At 44.8% G+C, this 23620-nt stretch overlaps 1 protein-coding gene and 1 long non-coding RNA gene across 3 annotated transcripts in view; one reads left to right on the forward strand and one right to left on the reverse strand.

Annotated features, from left to right (window-relative positions):
- Positions 1–23620, forward strand: part of LOC120790170 (guanine nucleotide exchange factor VAV3) — an 85499-nt gene that overhangs the window by 6558 nt on the left and 55321 nt on the right. Inside the window, exon 2 of the mRNA XM_040127520.1 lies at positions 9656–9772. Coding sequence (XP_039983454.1) covers positions 9656–9772 — 117 coding nt within the window. The remainder of the gene's footprint in view (positions 1–9655; positions 9773–23620) is intronic.
- Positions 20979–23365, reverse strand: LOC120789736. 2 transcript variants are annotated; one of them, XR_005707447.1, is made up of 3 exons: positions 23279–23365; positions 23047–23158; positions 20979–21842 (listed from the first exon to the last, which is right to left on the reverse strand). It is a non-coding gene; the product is annotated as an uncharacterized LOC120789736 (long non-coding RNA). The 2 variants fall into 2 exon arrangements; XR_005707446.1 differs by having other exon boundaries at positions 23047–23322.

Genomic DNA, 23620 nt, shown 5'->3' on the forward strand with positions numbered 1-23620 from the left:
AAAGAAAGACGTCTCGAATGTCATCACGTGTGGTGTTACTTTTAGGGCAAACCTTATGGGTAGAGTTTGGGTTTGGGTTGGTATCAGCGTGTAGTTATAGATGGTTAAAGCCGAATGTGGGCTTGTCACAGTCACTGAAATTTAAAGTACTTGAAACTAAACCAGCACAAGGTGAAAGATGTGCGAGGTGTAACCGCGCGAAGCAATGTGGTGAAGTGCGTATTAGTACTGTGTGCGTACGCTCTCGTAAACATACTTTTCAGCCCCTTGAATTTGAGGTTTTTTACCAGCAGGTGTTGCAGCCTCCAACTTGTATTCGGCTAGTCAGCGAGTCCAAGGCTCAGCTGGCCTTCCAGATGTGAGTCAGTCTCAGATTAGGAGCTAGGGTGGTAACAAGCAGCACCCTCAGTCCAGACCCCTGGGTTCGAGAGACACTGTCTTAGAGCGACAGTTTCAAATAAACGCAGTGCGGAATCACACAAAGGTACACAACCACACGCTGACACCACATTTTATTCGACTTTTTCAGGCTCTTTTATGCGATTTGTTTTAAAGGAAACTAAACCGACCGCCGAGCCTGTGGTTTCTATGTATAATTAAGTGAAACTGATTAATATCTGAAATATTCCTTTTTGTGGATGTGATAAACCAAAGTCTGCAGCGCTTTCATATGCAAGTGGGTTTTTTAACACTAGGGGATGAATCATATATTGTATCATAATAAAAAAATGGCCTTGTGGCATGATTTTTCTGCGTTTCTGTTGTTGTCCATCTTCTGTGTAGAAGACGTTCCCTCCTGGGTTGTTTCCATGGGAACAATAAGGCACAAAGAATAATGGGTCACATTTGATCAGTCACCATCCTTCGTACATAACATTCTCATCTATATTGTATAAACACTGTTACTTAACTTACTCAATGTGCACACTAATGTCGCACATACTGCAGATTGCGTGCGCCTGGTGTGCAGTGCGCCGGCGCTCAGACACAGCTCGTGAGTCCCGCGATGACTACCCCGGGCTTGCTGTCGCTCGTCTGCCCGCGTTGACTCATGTAGCAGAAGGGACTGCTAACGCCACATTACTGCAGCCATGCGTGCCACGTCGGAGCAAGGCCCCCGGCTTCCCATTTACACTTCCAGTGCAGCGTGGTGCAGTGGCACTGGTTTGTTCCGCCGTGTCATCACCCTGACGAGCGTGTTCACGTGCTGCTTTATGACCACTGACGTGGACGCAGATATTCGCAAAGAGTGCATTATGTTGCACCTCATTGCTACATGCACACGTGACCTTTCATCCCGTCACCGGGGTAACATGCCTGATCCACAGCCGACCGTTAGAGGCTCTGGTCCAGTGCTCGTTAAAGTATAGATAATGTATATGCTGCTGATTTTATGAGGTGATGTTCAGGGGCGGTGAATGTACCTGCAATCAAACGTGGCGTGGAGGGTTCAGTTCGTCACCGCTGACAGCTCTGAGAAAGTCAGCGCTGTCTGTCATCATCATCACGAGTGACGTTTTGCAGTCGGGAACCTTCCCACGTCAGAGGAGAACCCTCAGCATACAGTAGAATTATTACAGCTTATAGAGAAAATTGACAATTGCACTACGGATGCTTGTTATTTAAGCTTGGCGAAAGGGTCGGGATGCTTTGCGGAAGACAGCGAGCAGTCAGGAATTGTACGTGTTTATCCAGGTGATACCAACCTACAACCATGGTCCTAGCTGGCAGCAGTGTGTGTGTGTGTGCAACCTTTTACTGTCAGGTTCACTGTAGTGGAAACCTGGAGCCAGGCGAGGTGGATTAGCTCTACGGAAAACTGATTGCCAGGCTTCCTAGAACCTCTGTATACCGCCTAAATAAACACTGAAGGAGCTGTGTGCACATAAGATACATGCATTTTTGTGTTTGTGCAAGTGTGAGGGCCCACTATGGATATGGACAATGCCTGCTGCAGATTATTGACCCCATGTCTTATCCAGCAGGGACAGTTGTCTTGTGCTGAGCGCCTCAAGGTGGAAGTGATGGATGACTGTTGTTTATTGGAAACGGGAATATCCTTATTTGTGTAATGGAGACAGAGAGGGAAGGGGTAGGAAACCCCGCAAAGAGTGCCGGGATACAAGGGATAGGACCATGTGCAGGCTTACGAAGCGTGAGGTTGGTATTGTCTTATAGAAATGCACAGTGTCCTGGGAGGCTCCAACCACCTGGAATAACAATCTGTGGAAACATTAAATACGTTTTGGCAAGAAAATGGACAAACTTTCAGTTTATCAGCTCAAATGTCAAAGCACCGATCCTGTGTCAAAAGCCCATATTAGCCCACCCCCGCATCTGAATGGGCACAGATACAAACGCAGACAGCAGCTGACCGGCCTCTGTCAAGCAGCGGGGGGGGGGCAGAAGGAGGTGGAGGAGGAGGAGTGATGCTGTCTGCTCGCCACTCACGCTGCGGTGTTTGTTTGTACATTTTATTTAGTGCGTCACTCAGATTATGTGCCGTTCAACTCTCCAGTCTCCAGGACTCCCTGCCGCCCTTACCCACCTTCTAGCCCAGATAAAGCTTCTTTTGAGCTGAAACTCCTTGACCTGTGTTGCCGTAGCCAAGAGGATTCATTGTTCACACAGATACGCTTATTCAATCCCCTGGCCGAGTGGGGGGTGGAGTACGCTTTGTGTATATCTGGGGGTCACTGGGGTTAAAATCAGGATAAATGGAAAATGGCTGCAGAGACACTTATTGGTGTTGTGGGGGAGGCACAGAGGTGGAAGGGTGGGGGTGGAGGGAATAGAGTTTTCCCTTAAGGCCTTATTGTCATTACACGAGAGAAACTGAGCAGCGTGGAGGAGAACGTGCATTTGCGTCCCACCGGGGAAAAACCTGCTGGTCGGGTGTCAGGAGGCCAGTTTTTTGTCATCTCCACTTCTTTCTGTGATTGTTCCTTATGAATCTCAGTACAGCTGATCAGCCGGTTGGCTCTTATTAACCTTTATTCATGTTGTCAGAAGAACCTAAAAACGTAACCAGCAGGAACCGGGCTGCGTCTGACTTCTTACCAGAGGGCTGTGATGCAGTTTTGATGTTTGCCAACGCAAAGATGAGGAAGAGGAAGAGATTTAGCTTTTCACTTGGTGTTGTGTTTCAGTGCGGTCAGTTTTCAAAACTGTGCTTGGGCAACATGTCCAGCATCTTGTGGAGCAGGTTGCCTTGAAGTTCTCGATGGTACTTTACCTTTATGAGAGCATATGGCTCTGCTATGTGGCTCTAGTCTGCTGCATGACTCTTGTGAACAAGGCCTCAGTCTGTTGTTAAAAGTTCGAAGGAATAGTTTGACATTTTGGGGAAATAGTCTCTCAGCCAGCAGCCTGTTAGCTTAGCTTAGCACAAAGACTGGAAATGGGGAAACAGCTCGCCCAGCTCTTTACAGGACTAATAAAATCTACCTACCACCTCCTCTAGAGCTCAGTAATTAACACATTATATCTCGTTTTTTAAATTTATACAATATCCCGAAAACCCCCCAAAAAAAACAGTTGGCTATTTTATGAGGAGTTATGTGCTGGAAACTGGTCCCGGCCGGTTCGAGTCCAGCAGTTAGGAAAACTGAGCCGTTTCATATCCAGAAATGCAGTTTCTTTAGTTTCTCCTGCAAATTAAAAACTTCTGAAAGGTCCATTAGCGAACCACCATCTTCCTGCACTGAAATAATCCAGGTTTTGCTTGTAGTCTTGCAGGAAGAGAAAGCCTCTGCCGTTTGAACTCGCATTTTTTTGACCACTTACGGGCATGAGCAACATCAGCAGTCATGTTGTGTTTTTGGTAACCTGATCAATCTAAGTCCAGTACTCCCTCTCTTTTAGCTCTGTTTTTGGTCTCCACATGCTGCTGAGGGAAATATCTGGCTGTTTAGCTGCTAAATGGGATTATCAGATTATCAGATTTAGGTTTTTTTTTGCTGAAAATAGCCACCTGTTCTGCCTGGAAATGAGGTTGATGAGAGCTGAGAATGGACCAAAACAGAAAAGTTACGGGCCGGAAAACCAAAACAATGAAAGGAGGCTGAAAGAGGCAAAAATGCTCCGTAGAGAGGAGAGGAACTGCAGAGCCCTGTGATAATTGTCTGTGGGTTTACACAGATTTTTTTTCACTGGTCAATATAAAGATATTGATCATAGCAGCCTTAACCAATTACTGCTACTAGTAGTTCTCATTTTCTGTGTGTGTGTGTGTGTGTGTGTGTGTGTGTGTGTGTGTGTGTGTGTGTGTGTGTTAGCATAACGCTTGTTACGTGTCACAATTATTTAACACTCTGTGTGGGAGGATCGGCATGAGCACCACAGAGCTGTCTCCTGGAAACACAGGGAGGTTGACCAGTGAGACGAACTCCTGAAAAAACCAAAACAAAAACAATAGCTTTTCTCCAGAAAAGTGACAAGAGGTGAGAAAGTGTTTGTCACCAACAAGCAGGGGATGTTCAGTCATGAGCCCGACTGGAAAAAGTGACTGGAAACACCATCTGCACCCTCTGCTACACCAGGGTTTTTCAGTCTTGTGCGGCCGTAAAACCAGGCGTGTGGGTTATCAGGTCTTAAGCCAGAGAGTAGGGACCATGAAATCTGTTACTAGAGTATCAGAAGCTGCTGACCGCTGCGGTTGCTGACAGAATCTCATAAATATAAGTACTCCGATCCTCAGACTGTGAGAGAGCTTCGGTTTCGTCAGCGCCGGCAGACCTTCGCCCACGGTCCACCTCCCACTTCCGGGCCCCACAGCTGACAAAAGCTCCAACATGACATGGCTGTGACCCGATCCGTGGGACTGCGACACACCAGTCGCCCGCTGGTTGTGACTTGTTCCGTGCACATGATGTCGTGCACACCAGACCAGATATCTCAGAGTGGTAAACCAGCAGGCGGTTGAAGCTGACAGCCATATACAGTATGTCTTATTAGCATTTTCTCCTCTTAATAATTTTCCTCTTTGCCCTCCCACACTGCTGTGAGTGAGCACATGAGAGAGAGCTTTTAAACACCAAATTAGATTCTTTGCACAGGCTTTGATTCCCTCTGCGAGAGACTCATCAATTTGATTGCCATTAAGTGATGGAGTGAAAGGTTTATGCAGTGAGATGGCCGTATTCTGGCCGGGTGTCGTCGTGTGACTCTATGAGAGAAGAAGAACACGATTTCATTAAGCTCCACAATACGCAGTGGGGCCGTAAAAGGCTCCAGCTTGTTGCTATGGAGCTCTGACTTGGATACTTCTTGTGGATACAGAGCACAACCTGGCTCATATCAAAAGCACAGCAGCGAGATGGATTGTCTTTAAGGGATATTTTTTTTTATTGTTATGGAGATGAAGTGCAGTGGTGGGATTTTAAATCATCCACACACTGTTCTTGTGTAAGCTATGCAGTTTTATCAACACCGAGTCAGTGTGTGTTTGGAGCTTCCTGCTGGGAGGGTGCAGCATTATCTCTCCTTAATTCCTTATTCTGCACAATGAGGTTATTTGCGGGTTCCACTCAAATGCAGAAATAGGTTCGCTAACGTTGTTGGTTATGTTCAGTTTGGATTTGGTGCAGTTTCACGTTTACATTAGGGCTGCAACTAACCATTATTTTCATTTTCGATAAATGGGTCAGTTATTTTCTCGAGTAATGGATTATTTTGTTTTTTCTATGAAGCGTCAGAAGATGGTGAAAATGCCTGTTATGATTTCCCACAGTCCAAGTTCAGGTCCTCAGGTGTCTTGTTTTGTCCAACCAACGGTCGAAAACCAAAGATATTCAGTTTACAATCATATCCAGCAAAGGAAAGCGTCAAATCCTCACATCCGAGAAGCTGGAAGAAAAAAGAAAAAGGCGATTGTCTGATTCCTGAAACAGTGGCTGATTCATTTTCTGTTCTTCAACTGATCGATTAAGTGACTAATTGTTGCAGCTCTAAGTTACAGTGTAATTGGCCAGCATTCATTTTTTCATGAACGCATAACATAAGTATGCATGTTTGATGCAGTTCTTCTTTAAAGAACTGTGGAAAAAATAAGTTCTGAGGGGGAGGTTTTACATTTGTCCGTGCTAGTGGACAAACTATGTAATGGTGACAAAGTTTTAATTACCTCAGTGATTTCCACCGTCAAACTTCTGAACTGCAGCTTGTCGTTAATTACCAGACGACATATTCTCTCACAACCTCTAGTTTTAATCATTTGGGATTTTTTGAAAACCAGGTTTAGTTCTATATAGTTTAGGTTTTTTGACCAAAAAAATTCTAAACTTAACGTTTCACTACCAGCTTTTCCCAGAGCTTTCGACCACATCTCATGGTCTTCCTCAAACTTTCTTTTGTCAACATTTTTCCAGTTCAATTTCAGCTTTAAAGGATTGGTTAGGGAAGTCCGGGATCACTCTGAAGCTGCCGCCAGTAGCAGGTTAGCTTATCCTAGCTTAGCATAAAGACTGGAAACAGGGTGAAACAGCTGGCCCGGCCCTGTCCAAAGGTAACAAAATCCTTCCAACAGCACCTCTAAAGCCCTAAAAATGAGATATCACTCATTACTGAATAAACAAAGAAAGTATAACGTCTTAATTAGTGAGCGTTAAAGGTGCGTTCCGTAGAAAGAGTCAGTCGCAAAAACATTTTGTTAAAACTTACATTTAATGACAAAAAACGTTTGACATAAATTTGAACTGTAATAACTTCAGCTTGTACGGCTACAAATACCGTGCATGCACACACACACACACACACACGCACACACACACACACACACACACACACACACACACACACACACACACACACACACACACACACACACACACACGCGAGGCCACTCACTTCCTGAGCCCCAGAGAGTCAGTAATGCAGGAGAAAAGCTGACGGTGGAGCAGTTAGCGGCTGCCTCATACTGCTACACTCTGGTTAAGACAGTTCCCCCTCTGCTGTCTTCCATATGTGCTCTCTGAAGCTGCTTCCCTCAGATAATATACTCTGGTCCTTTGGGACTCTGCAGAGACTCCAGGCAGACAAGATGTGCTTGTGTGATAAAAGAAACTGATGTGTACAAGTGTAAACATTCAATATTCTTCGCTCGCTGCGTTCCGCTGCCTCTCATCTGGAGCTGCCTGGCTGGGGGCTCTTCTCTCTCTTGTGAAGCCATCCGTAAAGCCTAATTCAGTCGGAGCGGAGAGGCCTTTCATATTTGATGGAAGGACGTGCGTCGTGCAGACAAATCTGATCTCGCTTTGCACCGCGAGGGCGAAGGCGTGTTAACGTGATTACGGTCAGGCCTCTGAGCGCGGACTCCACACGTCAAAAGTATGGCGGTGGAGTGGTGCTCTATTTTAGGGAACAGGAAACAGCTAATGAAATCGACTTCCTGTTAACCTGTTACCCAATGAGCAAAGAAGAAGAAGGAGAGGGTGCTGATGAAGTATTGTTGTATGGAAACTTCTCCCTGCAGAATTTGACAGAAGGCTAGATGGCAAGTGGTGTAGATGCAGTACCTGTACCGTATGCCATGCTGAGTTATAAGGGGGGTGGACAAATGCCAGCAGAAGGGGACTTTGTCTTTAAAACAGCTGTGGTCCTCTAGTCGTGCTCCCATGCAACTAAAACTTAAGTAATTCAGTGTTAATGATGTCAATAAGCAACTTTAACTCTTCAAGTCCCTTTTCTTGTCCTGTTGAGGTTTTTACTCCTCCTCTGCATGCGCTGCAGCACAGTTTCACTCGTCTTTGCTCACGTTAAAAACCCTCCACTGATGCAGCCACAACGCCTTGCTACTCAAATGCACAAAACAAACCCACGCAGTTGGTTATATTGTGATGTCTCCGTACCCCGCGTGTCAGCATTGGCACTGATGTAACTCGTACCGCTTCCATCTTGCAAGCGAATCTTCACGTGAAGCCACACCGCAGTAATGATCTGCTTACGACAGGTTAACATTAACCACTGCGAACATTTGCATGTCGTGGTGAAAGAAACGCCGCTTCTGTCTAACAATAATCAACTCAAATACACATTTACCGATGAGGTCATCCGTCAAACCCAACCCCAGCACGGTGATGTGGCAAAAAACTTCACTTCCTGAAACATGTGTTCTGTCAGAGTCCTCTCTTGTTCCAGCCTGTATCAACCACAGGAAGGCTAATGGGCGTAAGTCACGGATGCTGCATGTTGGCTAACTACGGTGTGTTGACACCTTCCTCTTCCTTTCCCGCCTGCCGCCCTGCACCCTTCATACAGACAGATAACTCCCTCAGAAAACCTGACCTATGACCTATGTGGCTTTACTTCTCGGTGGTCCTGGGCAGGGCTCTAGTATTTTCTGGACGAAGCCCCATTAAGATCATTGGCCCAAGGTTTATGCTGCGGACGAGGCATTCTCAGTAAATGACCACCTGGTTTATCGATCGTCTGATTCAGTTTTTCTCGGTCAAGGTGCATCCCCAGCCGTACGTAAGCTCGCAGTGTATACGAATGAGCAGAGGAGGAGCCTGTTTGGCTCTTCCCGAACACACCTGCTTTATGTTCCATTATTGTCGTAGCTTTGGTCTTTCCCGGTGATCTCTGGGATTTGTAGTAAAGTAGCAGTGAGCTCTTGGCACCGGACAGTGTAGAACGGACCTTTTTTTTTCATGTCTGAGTGTTTGTCTGAACTGGACTGTTACGCTTTAATGCTGCTAAATTCAGTGTCTCCGAGCCTCACCAGAGCAGGGTGGGAGTAAACGACGGGGACAGTACTGCACGGTCAAACTGCGAGTATCAGGACAGAGCAGATATTAAAAGGGAAGTTTTATGTGGAAATCCCTCAGCCCGTTTTTGCTGACCTTGTAAAAATGGGTTAAACTTTGTTTTAAGCGCTAGCTGTGCCCGGCCTGTTCAGTGTCATCTAAGTTATGCCTTCCAGTATAGTCTGGAAGTTGTAGGTGCAGTGTTAAATGAAGGCTTTATATTGTCATTAGAATTCTTTCTTTTTTTTTTCAAGTTTTAAAAGTTAATATCAAGCTTCAGCGGTCAGAGTTGGACAAATCAAGTGGATATTTCCAAAGTACCAGTCATTTTAGTTCAGAATTCCCTCTCTTTGTCACTGTTCGTCCACTGCAGCTCAGCAGAGAAACACAGAGAGAGTAGGTTGAAGTGAAAACACCCCCGTGATTTCACTTGTCAAGACTGCTGAAGCCTCCTATTAGCCTCTGACAGATCGGTTTTCTGATTGCATGACTGTAGCGGTGACAAGATACTGTATCAGTCGGAGTAAATAAGATCTTTCCCTCTGCCTTTCTCTCTCTGCTCTGCTGAATTTTATTTTCCCAATTAGCCGCCACTCCACTGGCCTATTTCTACAGGAAATACATCACATTAATGAACCAAGATGTTCTCATGGTGCCTATAAACAGCGATTCATCTCTCTTTCAGAGCTGTGGCCCTCCAGTGTCCTCAGCTGCACGCCCTGATTAGACAGCCAGCGTAAGCGCCAGCAGGCAGAGTAGAAAAGCAGAACAATCTACCCCATTCAATGATTCTAAGTCGCACAGCCCCTGAAAGATAATAACACATCATATCCTCCATGCATGTGGTCCTGTGTGTACGTTGCTGTGTGAGTCACTCACAGATGAACCCTGTTGTGTCTTCCCTAACACAGTTCCTGTGCCTGAAGAATATCAGGACCTTCCTGGCAGCGTGCAGCGAGAATTTCGGCATGAAGAAGAGCGAGCTGTTTGAGGCCTTTGACCTTTTTGACGTCAGGGACTTTGGAAAGGTAAGGCCGGATCTCTCAGTCTTGCCTGCATCCACCCTCGGTTTGTGTACCAGCTGTCCCTAAAGACCGAACTGAATTAGCCAAATGTGCTTCTACCCCCACTCTTGTCTTTGTGCCCAAGTTATGGAACTTAGTCAAAATTATTTATAAGTGAAAGAGCTCCTCTTTCTTCGACTTGGATTTTCAATTACAATGAAGGTCTCGGTGCATGAAATCCAGTGTCTGTGCTCCTCCTGTCTTTGCAAAGATTGAAACCATCCTGGCCTTCGATATCTCTGCCACCTTTCGGGTGTAGTCTTTGTGTAGTTGATCCTGCTTTCTATGGCCTCCGGGTCTTGTGTAGAGCATCATTACTAGATGATGTTCCTGCCGTTGCAGGTTCTAATAAACGGAGTCTGGAGGCCACATAGCAGCTTTCCTCACACTCCTAAACTCCGGCTAAAGCTGAAGTCAGCAACATGACCCAGCAGTATAATCGCTTCCTCTCATTAAAGTGGAAATGCCTCAGCGTGCAGACTTTACGAGGGGTTAAAAGTCTGGCCTCAGGTTCGTTACTTTGATATGACTCTCAGTCTTTGCTTGCGGTGCTGTGAAAGTGTCTGCGGCTCTTTGACAGCACTGCTGCTGCGCTCATGAGGTCCCCAGGAGGTTTAATTAGAAACTGCAGCCTTGAGCGGGGAGAGGGTGCTGCTGGACCCGGGGGCACATGATGCAAGGCGCTTACGAGATGACAGGGTCACGTACTTGAGCTGAAAATATGTGATGTGTGTCAGAGGGAGAGACACAGGGAGACAGAGAAACATAATGATTGATTAGCGGTCGTCCGCCTGCATTGAGATGGCATTTAGAGCGTGGTGGAAAGCTAACACAGTATACCGCTAATAAGCCCCACAATAAGCAAATGAGTAACATCATGTGCATTAAATCAGAAGTGAGACACAACGACTGTGGCGTCCAATTAAAAAGGAACAGCACGCTTACTTGGGCCTAATTATCAGCACTTTGCGTGCGGTCATTATTAGAGAACAAAGCCGTCATCACAAAACCACGTCATACGAAGAAAATAACCGACCGTCACTCGAAGCAAATCGACTCCCGGGCCTTTTCTGATGAATGGAAAGAATACGTACCTCTAGAAATGTGCCTTTGAACTTCCCCTCTCATGGCGAACCTGCGATTCAGGGAGCAACACCCCTCTACCAGAGAACACTTACGAAAGATAACGGCTTGTGAAATGAAGACCTGTGTCGCTGTGGTGCCGTTGTACCGTAGAACTCGGACAGTCGTGAGCATTCGCACTGACAGTCCTTCGTCCCGAGTAAAACCGTCCCCTAACTTGACTGGACTTTTCGGTTTAGCTTTTCACTGATAAAAACATGATCAGCAAAAACATCTGTGTGTCTCCCGTGAAGGCTGACTCCTAAACATGCTGGTGTTGACGTTCTCATTACCCAAAATGTAAGTTGACTAATTGGCCAATATCCTCCTAAAAAGTCTTCACTTAATGAAGGCTTTGACTCACAAATGATATGTTAATACCGTCTGTCGCATTGATGATGCAACGTGCAAGAAAAAAAAGCCACTCGCAGTGCACTGTAGATTATGAAGAAATATATGATCCTAAGAATAGAGATGGGAAAAGGAAAAGGGCTTTTGATAGGGTCACCAGCTCATCCTTATCCCCACTTGACTGTTTCGCTGGCGTGCCGAGCTGAATCGAGAAGCAGAGAGAATTAAGTCGTCTATTCATTAAGACGTCTATAATTAAAATACATTTGGACCGCTGGCAAATTTCTCTCTTCGCCTTCTTAGGGAAATATTTCCACAGAGAATCTACACAGGAGCCAACGGAGGCTCGATGACTTAGGATGTGCACATACAAATCTTTGTCCTTACTGTTTGAGAAACAAAAACTGTTGCTGTTAGATATTCTCATCCTCTTGATTCTATATTCCAGTGCTTCAAATTGTAGCCGCTGTGTGCCACTGTATGCATCACTTTACGGCATAAGCTCATATGTATGTAAACATACATACACAGTCACAAAAACAACGTGTCTGATCTAAATGAATGGATTTCCCAGTCACTTAAATCCAATTCCTCAACAACAACCCATTTCATTTTCTGTAGACAGAAACCAGGCGTTTCTGGTATGCTAAGCTAAGCTAACGGCTTCAGCGGGCAGATATCAATGGTGTCCTTCTTCTCATCTGATGCTCAGGAAGAAAGCGGAGGAGCGATCTGTTCATCCCAGATGTCAAACTATTGCTTTAATATCTTGCTTGTTCTCCGGGTGTTTAAGCACATTTGCCCTTAACAAATGTGGTATGAGAACATTACACTCAGACTGACTCTCCCACGGCTCGTTTCATGACGTCACTCAAGGACTTGATAACTTGTCGGTACTCGATAACTGGGTGCCCTCTCGTCCCATTTTTTTGTTTTGTGGCTTTTGTCGTAAAAATAGCTGCTGGACTACTACTGCATAAAAGATCAGGCATGCCTGTTTATTTTGGAGTTCGTGGGGTAGTCTTGTCGAGGAAACGCAGGCTGGATATCTCGCTCTGGGCCTCAACTGTTGTGCTGTGTAATCTTAAGGTTTCTTCTTGCCCGCTGCTAAACCGGACACGTTTTAAACTGATCTCACGTGAGACTGCCTTTCCCTTACTACCTTAAAAACTGGGGAGAGGGAAGTCAAAATGAGATGTGAGAGTCTGTGTGTTAGAATTTGTGAAAACATTAATACATCTGACAAACAGCTTGTGGCCTGTTGGTGTTCTTGGATTTAAAATGTGGCTGCACAGCGCAGCGATACAGGAACACATACGGACAAATACAGCCGGCCTGTCTGTAGCCCTTTCCCCTCAGTGCAGGAACATCTGGTTTGCACATATGTCTTGTAGACACATGGAGGGTTGTGGGCTCTGTAGGGAGAAAAGAAACTTGGCTGCACAGGCCATTCACACACACACTGATACACACCTGGCAGAGAGAGAGGAAGGTTGAGAGAGCACCGGAGTTAACGGTGTGTGTGTGTGTATTTAGAGAAGATATTGAGATCCGCAATATCCTCTCGCTGTTTGAAGTGAATTTTTTTTTAATCTGCAGAAGAATTTCTTAAATCCTGAAATCCTGAGCATTAAAGTGCTGTAGTTGTATGTCTGTCGCTATAAAGAGTGATAGACAGTGTAGCTCCGCGGTGGAAAACCTGCATGTAAACAGCACGTCGGCGTCACGCTGACATCTCTTAAGAAAAATGTACCGTGACAGAACAAAAGCCGATTCATACGACTTCACTCTATCCTCGAGCACCTAGATATGAAGTAGTATTTTTAATTCTGTGAGCAAACTGTTTCAGAACTGCAAATATGGCTACCGCATGTAGGCATTTCTTCGACGGAATCAACTGCACCCAGCCAGTAGTGTCAGTAGGCCTAAAGATAATCAGGTGATGTTTCAGAGACTCCAATGAGTCGCAAGTGCAGTTTCTTTAACCACAGACTCAGCTAAGATAAGTTACGATGATCAAGTGTGTACAGTGTTTCCTGAGCAGAACACATCAAAAACTTTGTCAGTATCTTGATAAAAAGCAGAACGTGTTCCACAAGTTCTACGTGTCGGCAAGCCCCAAGTGTCCCCTGATCTCGTTGAAAAACATCACGTATCCTCGGTTGTGACACGATTGAAAATATGTGCTGCCATCATCGTCCCTGACCATCGCCTCACTTCCGTTTTAACGCTAATTCCAGACACCTCCTATCAGCTCCTTTCTAAATAGAATCAAAGTGCTGACAGGAGCCTTCCATGCTCACAGTCACATGAGGGGAGAGTTGCTCAAGTCTTGGAAAAAATTACTGTCGCACAATTGAGGATCCCACTGAAACCGGCCACGGCAGTGCAACGTGCTGTGCTCAGTCAGCTGTTTGCAGGGAGTCCTCACCGACCACAGATCTGCCTGCAGGAGGCTCAGTAGAGGCCCGGTAGGCCTCAGTCGTCGAGCCACGCATTCTGGCTCGACGAACAGTGGATTACCGGACAAATGCACAATTCAGCTAATACAATGACGCAAATTCGGAATCAATAAAATAAAAATAATTAATCAAAGAAAAAAATCGAATCAATTAATTAAAAATTAGTTCGTTAAATTAAAACAAAATAACATACGCACAGTTAAGTAACCCTCATTAGCATCATAAGTCCTTTTAGATCTTAAAATTTCACACCTAAACCTGGTATTTATTAATACTACTTTCCAATTCTTAATTACGAATATGGATTTCAAATGACACTATACACAGTATATTAACATTACATATCATTACTGGAATTACATTTTATTAAAGGACTACAGGATATTTCGACGTTTTGGGAAATATGCTTATTTTCATGCCAAACGTTTGCATCAGCAGTGCAAAACCCCAAAATATTCATTTTACACTGAAGAAACAGAGAAAAGTAACAAATTATCACATGTGAGGAGTTAGAATGGGAATTTTTCTGACACTTAGAAATTCACTTAAACAATAAATCCAAATAAGCGAATTTCCAGACTTGTTAAACTATTGAAATTTCCTAATGTCTTGTGAAATTGCATAATGTTTTTGTTTTTTTTAACTTCACCATATTTCAGTTTTAAATGTGATGTTAAATACTGAATTTAACATGAAAACTATGAGCAAAAACCCAACTTGGATCCCAGAGACGGGCTATGGAGACAAAAAACACAGCGGGATGCGTGATGAACACTCCGGGCTTCATGTGTGCTGATTGCTACATGGTAAAGTAGCCTCAGATCATCTGCTACATTCCCTTCTCTAGACTATGCAAATTTTGCTGCACCGCAACTTCCTTTAAATGGGCCAAGAGATGCCACACCTGCATGTGTTTAGCTGTATAATATGTCAGTAATCTGGCAATTAGAAATGAATGCAGCATGCTCTGGCTTTTGCAGCTGCATCCTATTCTTTTCACCCATCTGCAGTGAAATCACCACATGTTTACTGAAGACAGACAGACAGTGTCAACTCAGCCCCGGTGGGCTCCATCCTCTAACACTGGTTCTCCTGGTTTTTACTGACTGGGGGAGGGGAAGTCAAAGGAAGAAGGAGACAGACGGAGAGGGTTTATTGATTGGTGTCTTCCTCCTCAGTTGACAGTGATAAATTTAACTGTGGAAAACCACTAAAGTCTGATTCATCTCTCGACCAGCCCCCATCATCTCTCCCTCTCTGCCTCTTTTCTTTGTCCTTCAGCGGTGCTCTCTGCAGCAGACCTGTGTGGTCAGATATCAAATATCTGCTACGTGCTAATGGACACTTGGGCTGACTCTCTGTACTGCATGGCTAAACTGCAGTAGAAGGGGTTTTATGAGCTACCATTAGGGCTAGATCAGTGTGTCGGGTCGTCAATATAGTGAGCTGATATCGGCCTTATTGAAAATCACATATTGGGCCATCAGTGACCGCCACCTCTGATTATTATAGAGGTTCCTCCCAGATCATTGCTATCATCAAGTGGATTACCAGAAGAACCTTTCCAGTGTGGTGTAGGAGGTTTTACGTAGTAGCTTAGGGGGCGTCCGTCAGTTGAACCTGCAATCAAACCTTCAGCCTTCAGGAGCTGTGACCCTACCTAGAACATGTTAATTCATCTGCCTTTTAGTGCATAGCCTGCTCTCTCATAGGCTTTCTATCCTGATACAGAACACAAAACAGTACAGATATACAGGAAACACTGAAATTATGTCATTCTGTTGGTGGTGTTTTGTGCACAAAAATGTGGCTGTCAGAAAACCTGATTGTTCAAAACCTATGGGTTAGGGTTTATTTGCTCTGCAGAACAGATACAAAAAAAACTGGTTAGATTTAACAGAGAGCTGTAGAACAGACCTCTTTCTGGCAACAAATCAACGTCAGATTAACAAAATTAACATAGCTGATTTGATCTGGGATTCCGGGTCTGTGTAGTTGGCAGTCTGGATTATTTCTTGTAGCTAAAGTAATTATTTCTCGTCAGTAATACAGAGGGGTCATCTGCAAACATGTGGAGTTTGATGCAAGGAGTCACAACATGTATGTGGAGAGCTCAGATATTTTAGGGCCAACGGGGGTAGAAAGGAGCCAAGGCTTGGAATCAAATCTACATCTCTTGCTCTAGTGCAACATGAGTTGTTATATCACCTGAGTTCAGTCGGTGCTGTAGAGAAATCTCAGTGGTCTGGTTACTGTAGAAGGGTGTGCCCTAAAATCACCCTGTGCAGCGCTGGTCAGTTACCTCGAGTTCCAGTGTCTGTGCTGTGTCTGAAAACGCCTCCATGCTTCACTTAATTTCACTTACAATGCATGGTTTTAGAATGATCTCCAAAACAATTTGATGGAACCTGCTCTGAAGGTTTCTGGATAAACCATGGACTCCCAGTGACTGACGGCACGACAGCGGCTTCCACTGAAATCACTCTCCTCGCATCGACTGGTTTTCTTCGAGCGTGAATGCACGTGCAAAAACAAACAACCCCAACCCTGGCTCGCAGAAGGTGGGTGAGCCAGAGAGCTCCCTGCCTCTCTGCTTGCCAGCTGCGGAGGTTCTTCTTTGATGATTGCAGACATCTGTTTGATCCCAGTTTGAGCACACTGGATTCCTTAGCTGTGGTAACCTTCAACTGATGGCGAGGAGGGGGTTCTGTAGGGGTATTTCATCTCCACCCTTAGACCTCGCCGGTCTGCGAGGTTACCGTTGGTTACTGACTTCCGACTTGGAAGTAGCATTCATGTCAAAATCCACGTCGTAATTACCACTGGGAAAGTTGAATTATTCTGAAAGCTCTGATATATCCGACAGCTGCAATCCGCAGTAACGAGTGAGAAGCAGCAGCACAGGAAGACTCACAGCTGCCATCCTGAGTTGTATGACGACGTGAATGCGCGCAAGTCGTAAACACGGGCATCTTTCCCATCATTACCTTCGCTCCTACGTGATGTGAACACAGCAACAGGGTGACGATTTCAGACCACGTAGATGTTGTCTCTTTCACATCCAGGTTTGAAAAATATTACCAAACATTTAGTCGAACTGCCCCCAGATTCGGACTAGAGCCCCAGGGTCAAAGCACCTGTCGTTGTGAAGTCAGTTAGAGGACAGATTAAGATAATGATTGAAGCATTTGGCAGCAACCTCTTTATGAAAAGATCCACTGTAACAGAGTTTACTGGAAATAAACTGAAATTAAAGAAATATAGGCGCGAGCATGGCCTGATTAGGAGAGAGGCTACCAGTCATCTCCACCACGTGTTTCCAGTCGTCGTACAAAAGCTAGAACAATTGTGACATGGCTCCTCTGACATTTAAAATGTCACATGGACCTTTTAAATTCAAATGAGGAAATAAGATGTTTGCATGTGAGTTTGTGTGTGTGTGTGTGTGTGTGTGTGTGTGTGTGTGTGTGTGTGTGTGTGTGTGTGTGTGTGTGTGTGTGTGTGTGTGTGTGTGTGTGTGTGTGTGTGCGCGCTAGCTGTGACTCCCTTGAGGACTGACTCATCTCAAGTCTCAGTAAGCAGCAGGAAACAGGAAGAGGAAATGGTCACGACAGGACAGAGCCCCTCTGGAGTTGCTTCTCTCTGTATGAGGGTGTGGATATATTTCTTCAGCGTAATTAGTATGTGTTACTCAGACAGATGTTTTCCGCTCGCACTCATGAGATTAAAATCAAACCTGCCTCCCCGGGTGTGTCGTATTTCTCACCGAGGCCTCGTGGGGCCAAAAGGCCTGTCAAGATCTGTATTTTGTGTGTGTGTGACCAAGACAACTGGACTTCCCCTAAGTTTCCTGAGCTTGCCACTGTGTTGTCCTGTCCGAGACTCACTTTTCCTGTGACCGGGCCCCGGCCCCTGAAAGTGGAAGTGTGTGAATTTAGCAAAGCAATATAAAGGCAAAGGAGCGCTCCAACTGGAAAACTGGATGGGTGGATAATTTATATGCTTGCTGCTTTTTGATGTGCTGTGGTGCATGTGTGTGTGTCTGTGTGTGTGTGTGTGTGTGTGTGTGTGTGTGTGAGAGAGTGTGTGTGAGACAGAGAGAGTGTATTGTACATTGTCGCCCCATACCAGTTCAAAGGCAGCCTCCCATTGAGTGTGTAAGTCATAACCACAGCAGGTAGCCCTAGTGGAAATATGACTCATTTTAAAGACTTAAAATCCAGTCGGGTTTTTTCATGAATACGGCACAAATATTTGATGTGATTTGTAATTCTTGTGAAATCTTTTGTAACAATCAAATATTTCATGACTGTAGATCATTGTAACTCTCATTTGAGTTGCTCTGCAAACACGTCACCCTGTTGTCCTGCACTGGTTTGTAGAATTCAGTAAAAAGTGTGGGGTTAGCAGTAATTCTACTTGCAGGGACCTTAGTGTGAAGCTTTTTATCTCAGGCTGTTGCTGGGTATTGAGGTTAGTTGGCCATGCAGACATGCCAGGTATTTATAGGCCACCGCTGAAGCCGGGCCAACCAGAGAGCACGTGAAGCTAAGCCACCGTGGTCAGGATCAAAGACTACCAAGACTGAAGTGCAGGTCTACAAACCGGCCCTCCTCCCCTCGCTGTCCTACTTTCTGACAGCTTTTTTCCCCAGATTCACTACTGAGCGCCTTGCTACCTTGCTACCTGGAGGGGAAAGGCGTACATCTCACTGTGACTAAGGGACACAGAAGAGGGTTAGACTGATGTTTTGGTTTGCAAGGCTGATACCGGACTTTTGTGATCAGTGAGGAATCTGTTATATAATATAAATGCAACTACATCAATTTATTCAGTATCAAAGAATTGTAGCATTTACATCTGCCACAGTATCTGTCTATAGGATGCCCTTAAACTGAACTTTCCAAATATGATTCACTTTACAGACATATGTATAAACAGTGTTGTTATTTTTTGGATTCGGCTGCAGAGTTTTAGCGTTCTTTTATGGTCTAAGTGCTACTTTGGAGGGTTTTCCACCCTGAGAAGAAGAAAACATCAGGGCCATGTGGTGAGGCTGTTCTTAGGCTTGAGCTAAATGCTAACATCAGCATGCTAACATCCTCATAACAACTGTGCTAACAGGCTGATGTTTAGCAGTTTTTGGCAGAATCCAAACTTGCCCCCTCCGGACTTGCGGACTAAGCCCTTGTGGACTTCATCGTCATCACGTCAAGTCTGCGAGGCTGCTGGACCACGAGGGGATGAACTCGGATGAAGTGTGCTATGACAGGGGACTTAAAGACCTCATGTGTTTCCATGGAGATTAACTGAAATTTCTGACCCTGGAACTCATAACAAATCCAAATTATTCAGCCTGTTGATATTCTGTATGTGCACTATAAAACCTTACTGCATCAATGAACTCATACAACAAAAATGACAAAAACAACTGTCTGCAAAAATAAATATGGTAAATATTACTCATTTATTTATTTATCACATCGTTACATTTCTACCACTATGGATTACAACCTATGCAGAATCTCTGGAAATCCATCGGCTCTCACGGACTTCCTGGGAATGCGCCCATTCAGTCCGTGAGTCTGCAAGTGCGGTGAAGTCCGAACATTTGGATTCAGCCATAATGTAAACCTTGTTCACCATCTTAGTTTAGCCCGGCACACGATGAAAAGTCAGGGGACAAGCTAAAGTCGTTAAAATGTATCCTGTAGGGACCTTGAATATCTGTCACAAATTTCACAGTATTCCATCAAATGGATGAATTTACAGTGGAGCTTGATGAAAACTGAGGGGATCACTACAGTCAGCGGGATTCATCCTCTGGGAACCATGAATGTGTGTACAAAATTGTTTTGCTGATCCTTCCAGTAAATGTCAGGCTATTTCACTTAACAGGTGAAAAAGACCTTGCGACCTGCTGGTGGAGCTAAAGGAGAAGTCAAAGGATAACCAGAGTCATTGGAATTCAACCTCTAGAGGCCTGAACTATCTGTAGAGAATTTCATGACTATCCATCCACCCAGTAGTGGTCCTTCCAAGATATTTCATGTGAACCACAAATGTCAATATAATGGCGGTGTTAGAGGATCAACCAAGTCGGTGGGTTTCATCCTCTGGGGAACATGAATGTCTGGACAAAATTTCACGGCAATCCGTGAAACAGATTTTAAGATATTTCAGCCCAGATCCAAAGTCGTGGATCGACTGACAGACGTGTCGATAGGGCCATGCCGCTAGCATGGCTAAAAATGATCTGCTCCACCAGCTCCACTTCAAAAGTAACGGCCTCCAAAACGTCAGAAAAAAAGTGTTTCACCAGTTCTGGACTTCAGAAACACACTGCTAAAAGTCTGCTCCTGTATGAGTTGCATTAAATTCAGAACAGGAATTGCCCACGGTCAGTATTCTCTTGCAGATGGGCAGCCGTGCGCTGAAATGAAGCGATGTTTAGATTCGGCATGTTTATTTCGCTCTCCTCGGTCCACCGGTCGAGGCCAGTTTCCGTTGGGCATCTGCCTGCTTCATTTAAAAGGAGAGGAGCGAGGGACTTTTTTATTTTCAAACAAGTGCAATCCCCGTCTCTGACACATCACAACTTTCTTCTAAGTCTTTCATGATGCCGGAGGCAGCATCTGTCATCTCACCAACGTATCAGAGCTAACAACAACGAATGGGATTTCGCAGGGAAATTTATGTTCTTCTGATCTCGCTGAGATTATTTTCTGTAATATAAAGATCCTGCAGAAGCCACGCAGACGCCTGTATGTATGTCAACGATGCCTTTTCCAGATGCTCAAGGCTCCAACTATGAGGGGGGTTGGGGTCTTTTCTTCTCTGTATTGGTTCCCAGAGGTGGAGGTGGAGTGGGTGGATGCGCTGTCATTCAAAATGGGGACGATTCTAAAAGCTAATCTCCATCCTCCACAGTGCTCTGAAAATCTGATCCCACCTCCCAATATACCCACTGCTGCGTGTTACATAATATCCAAAAAGAAGCAGTTGGGGGACAAGTTTGAATTCGTGCATTAGATAAGATAATAGATGGTGGAGGAAGCCTCGTGATTCATCTTGCACGAAGAGCTGCGCTTTGGTTTCGAGTTCTCTGAAATAGAGACAACACACACATGCTTATGGGGATGACAGCACTGCAACATCTAACACTGTCATAATACACAAATGGTCACTGCGTGTTTCACTGCAGTGTTGACATGGAAACTAGGCGATGTGAGAAATTATGATTTAATCTTCATTGTAACAGCATTTGCACATAAAAACAGAGAGTGGAGCTGTTCTCCAGCACAGCTATGTTTTGTATAAAATCAAAAACCCACACTTCTGAAAAGCCGCGGTCAGTGGCATAAATTATGTCTGTTGAAACGGCAAACATAGTAACCAAAGATAAGTATCTATACATGCATGTACTACGAGAGTTTTTAAGGAACACAGCAGCTTCAACAGTAAAACAATAACAGACCAGCGGGGACAGTGTGTAATTAGTTTCATAGGCAGACTCAGGAAGGCATGAGCCTTTTGAAATGACTTCCGATGTCTCTGCTAAGACATTATGTTATCCATCACAGCTCGTGTCCCCAGAGAAGTGTTAATCAATACCGGTCTGTTCATTTGGTCTGATCTGTGATATTGAACCCTATTCAAGCAGTATTGTTCTGTGGTACGTCCGTGTTCATGCTGTCCTCTGAACCTAAACTGAGTTATAATTAGAGGACAGTTTACAGAACCATCTTGTAGTAAAGAAGATAGAAAGTTGTATAATAATAATAATAATGATGATAATGATAATGATAATATTGAAATTCAAAGCCACCGTGTTTAGAATTATGTGATGTCTTAGGGGGTTTTTTTCCAGAAAGATTTGCCAATTCTAATGAAAGCTGGTGCCGTCTATGTGCTGCTGTCGTCCCCATCACCGCCGCCACTGGAGGGAACAAAGGCTTAAAACATCTGTCATTCACTTCTACTGAAGCCTGAACGATGAACGTGTTTTCCCGTTTCAGTGTGATCTCCAGCAGCTCCGGTGGAATCGCAGGTCAGGGTTCAGCTTTGTCCTTTGGTCGGCCGATAGAAACACCGCTGCACTGTGTTTGGACAGGGAGAAGTTATTATTCCAGCTTGTTTTTAGGACATTATCACGTTACCAGGCTACAGAAACTGTAACATCATTCTGCCACGGGACCTAAATTGTCAGGTGTGGACCGGTCAGTATGGACGTAGCGTGATTCCTACACTGGGCTGCATGATTAGTTGGGTCAAATTGTGCATGCACATCTGGTGGAAGTGCTGCCCCCTCGGACAGTCACTTTCTATGTGGTTAAAAACCTGTTGAGTCCATGCAACCAAACAGCCGCAAGGACTGAAAACTTCACCTTAAAGTTAAAAAGGCTGTGAGTGTGTGTGCACGTTCCCCTTTACTGAAAGAGAAACAGCCGCTTTTTTCTGACGTTACTCTCAGCTATTGTGAGTCCAGAGTCCAAAAGTCACTGAGAAATACCATGACGAGATTGAACACAGCCTGAGACCGAATCAGTGTGTGTTTAATTGCTCATGATTATGAAGGCAACTCTTCGGGGTGTGCTAATTGAGGCTGACCCACTTATGCCACATAGATACGACAAGCTTGCTATATGTGGCCAGAGCCGTAGAGAAGGGGACCACGTTGGTTGCACTACAGCGGGACAGTGGTTAGACCGGCTTGTCCGCTGCTGTTTCACTGGCAGTTTGGGATTTCACCGCTTGGATCTGATGCGTCACGTTCTGTACGTCAAAAAGTTTTCCCACGCTTAACATGACTTACGTCAGAATTTAATTTCAACAAATAGGAGGAACATCAACGAGCGGACCCTCTTTTCTGCTGCAGCTCTACTCTTTCATCTACTGATCATCCGAGAAGCTTTTTACATATTAATCCTGCCAATTGCACCTTTACATACGCTAAACCAGATAATAACCACAGACCGATAAAAGCCAATAAAGATGACCTCAAATTTAAAACAGCACTCTAGGCCGACGCCCAGGACTTAAAGGATTGGTTTTTATGTGAGCATTCTTCATTTGCTTTCCAGACTTTTAATGTCCTGAGCCAATAAAACAGATGTCATTGCGTTCACCCCTTTTTCCATGGAGATCTGGATTTATGGCATCAGTGAGTATTTGCCTGTTACGGCTCTGGTCAACACTATAATCCAGAAGGCAATAAAATGGCTGACATGTAAACTACCACGATGAATAGTGGTGCGAGGTGCAACAAGATGGATAACCCTGCTTCAGCCTCTGTTTACCTACAAGCCAGTATGGTTGTAAATCAAGCACGGCATAGCCCCAGATGCGCTGCGTGTCAGAGATGGCCGCTGTGTCGGGGCTGCTGGATCTCATAAATGGTGAGGCACTTTGCTACCTGCAAAGAGTGTATCTAAATATATTACAGAACTTTGTTTCTCCCTAAATTAAACAACAAGTCTAACTACAGGAGTCTGAGTCTTTCTCTGTCATTTATTTTACGCGAAAACCAGCGCACCATTGATTCTCTGAACTAGGTGCACTTTCCCCTCTGAGTGCTTCTCAGGCTTGGCTCTCCAGCACTACAGACCTGCTGGCTTTTCTATCCCTCCAACGAGTTAATTACATTCACCTGGTGTCCCAGATGTAACTCAGATCCTGATTAGATTAGAGGTTAGAACTCCGAGCCCTAAATTCAGAGGAAACCCTTAAGATAATTCATCCTTTAAATACTTTTCCATAACTTATATACAGAATATTTTTTTCGGGTTAGAGGTGTCCTTCATTGAGACTTATGTTTGAGACAATGCTTGTTAAGGCTGCGGAGGATTTGCCTTTATCGACAGAAGTATTGTCAGTC

This window comes from Xiphias gladius, chromosome 5, assembly GCF_016859285.1.
Source record: "Xiphias gladius isolate SHS-SW01 ecotype Sanya breed wild chromosome 5, ASM1685928v1, whole genome shotgun sequence".
NCBI classification, from domain to species: domain Eukaryota; kingdom Metazoa; phylum Chordata; class Actinopteri; order Istiophoriformes; family Xiphiidae; genus Xiphias; species Xiphias gladius.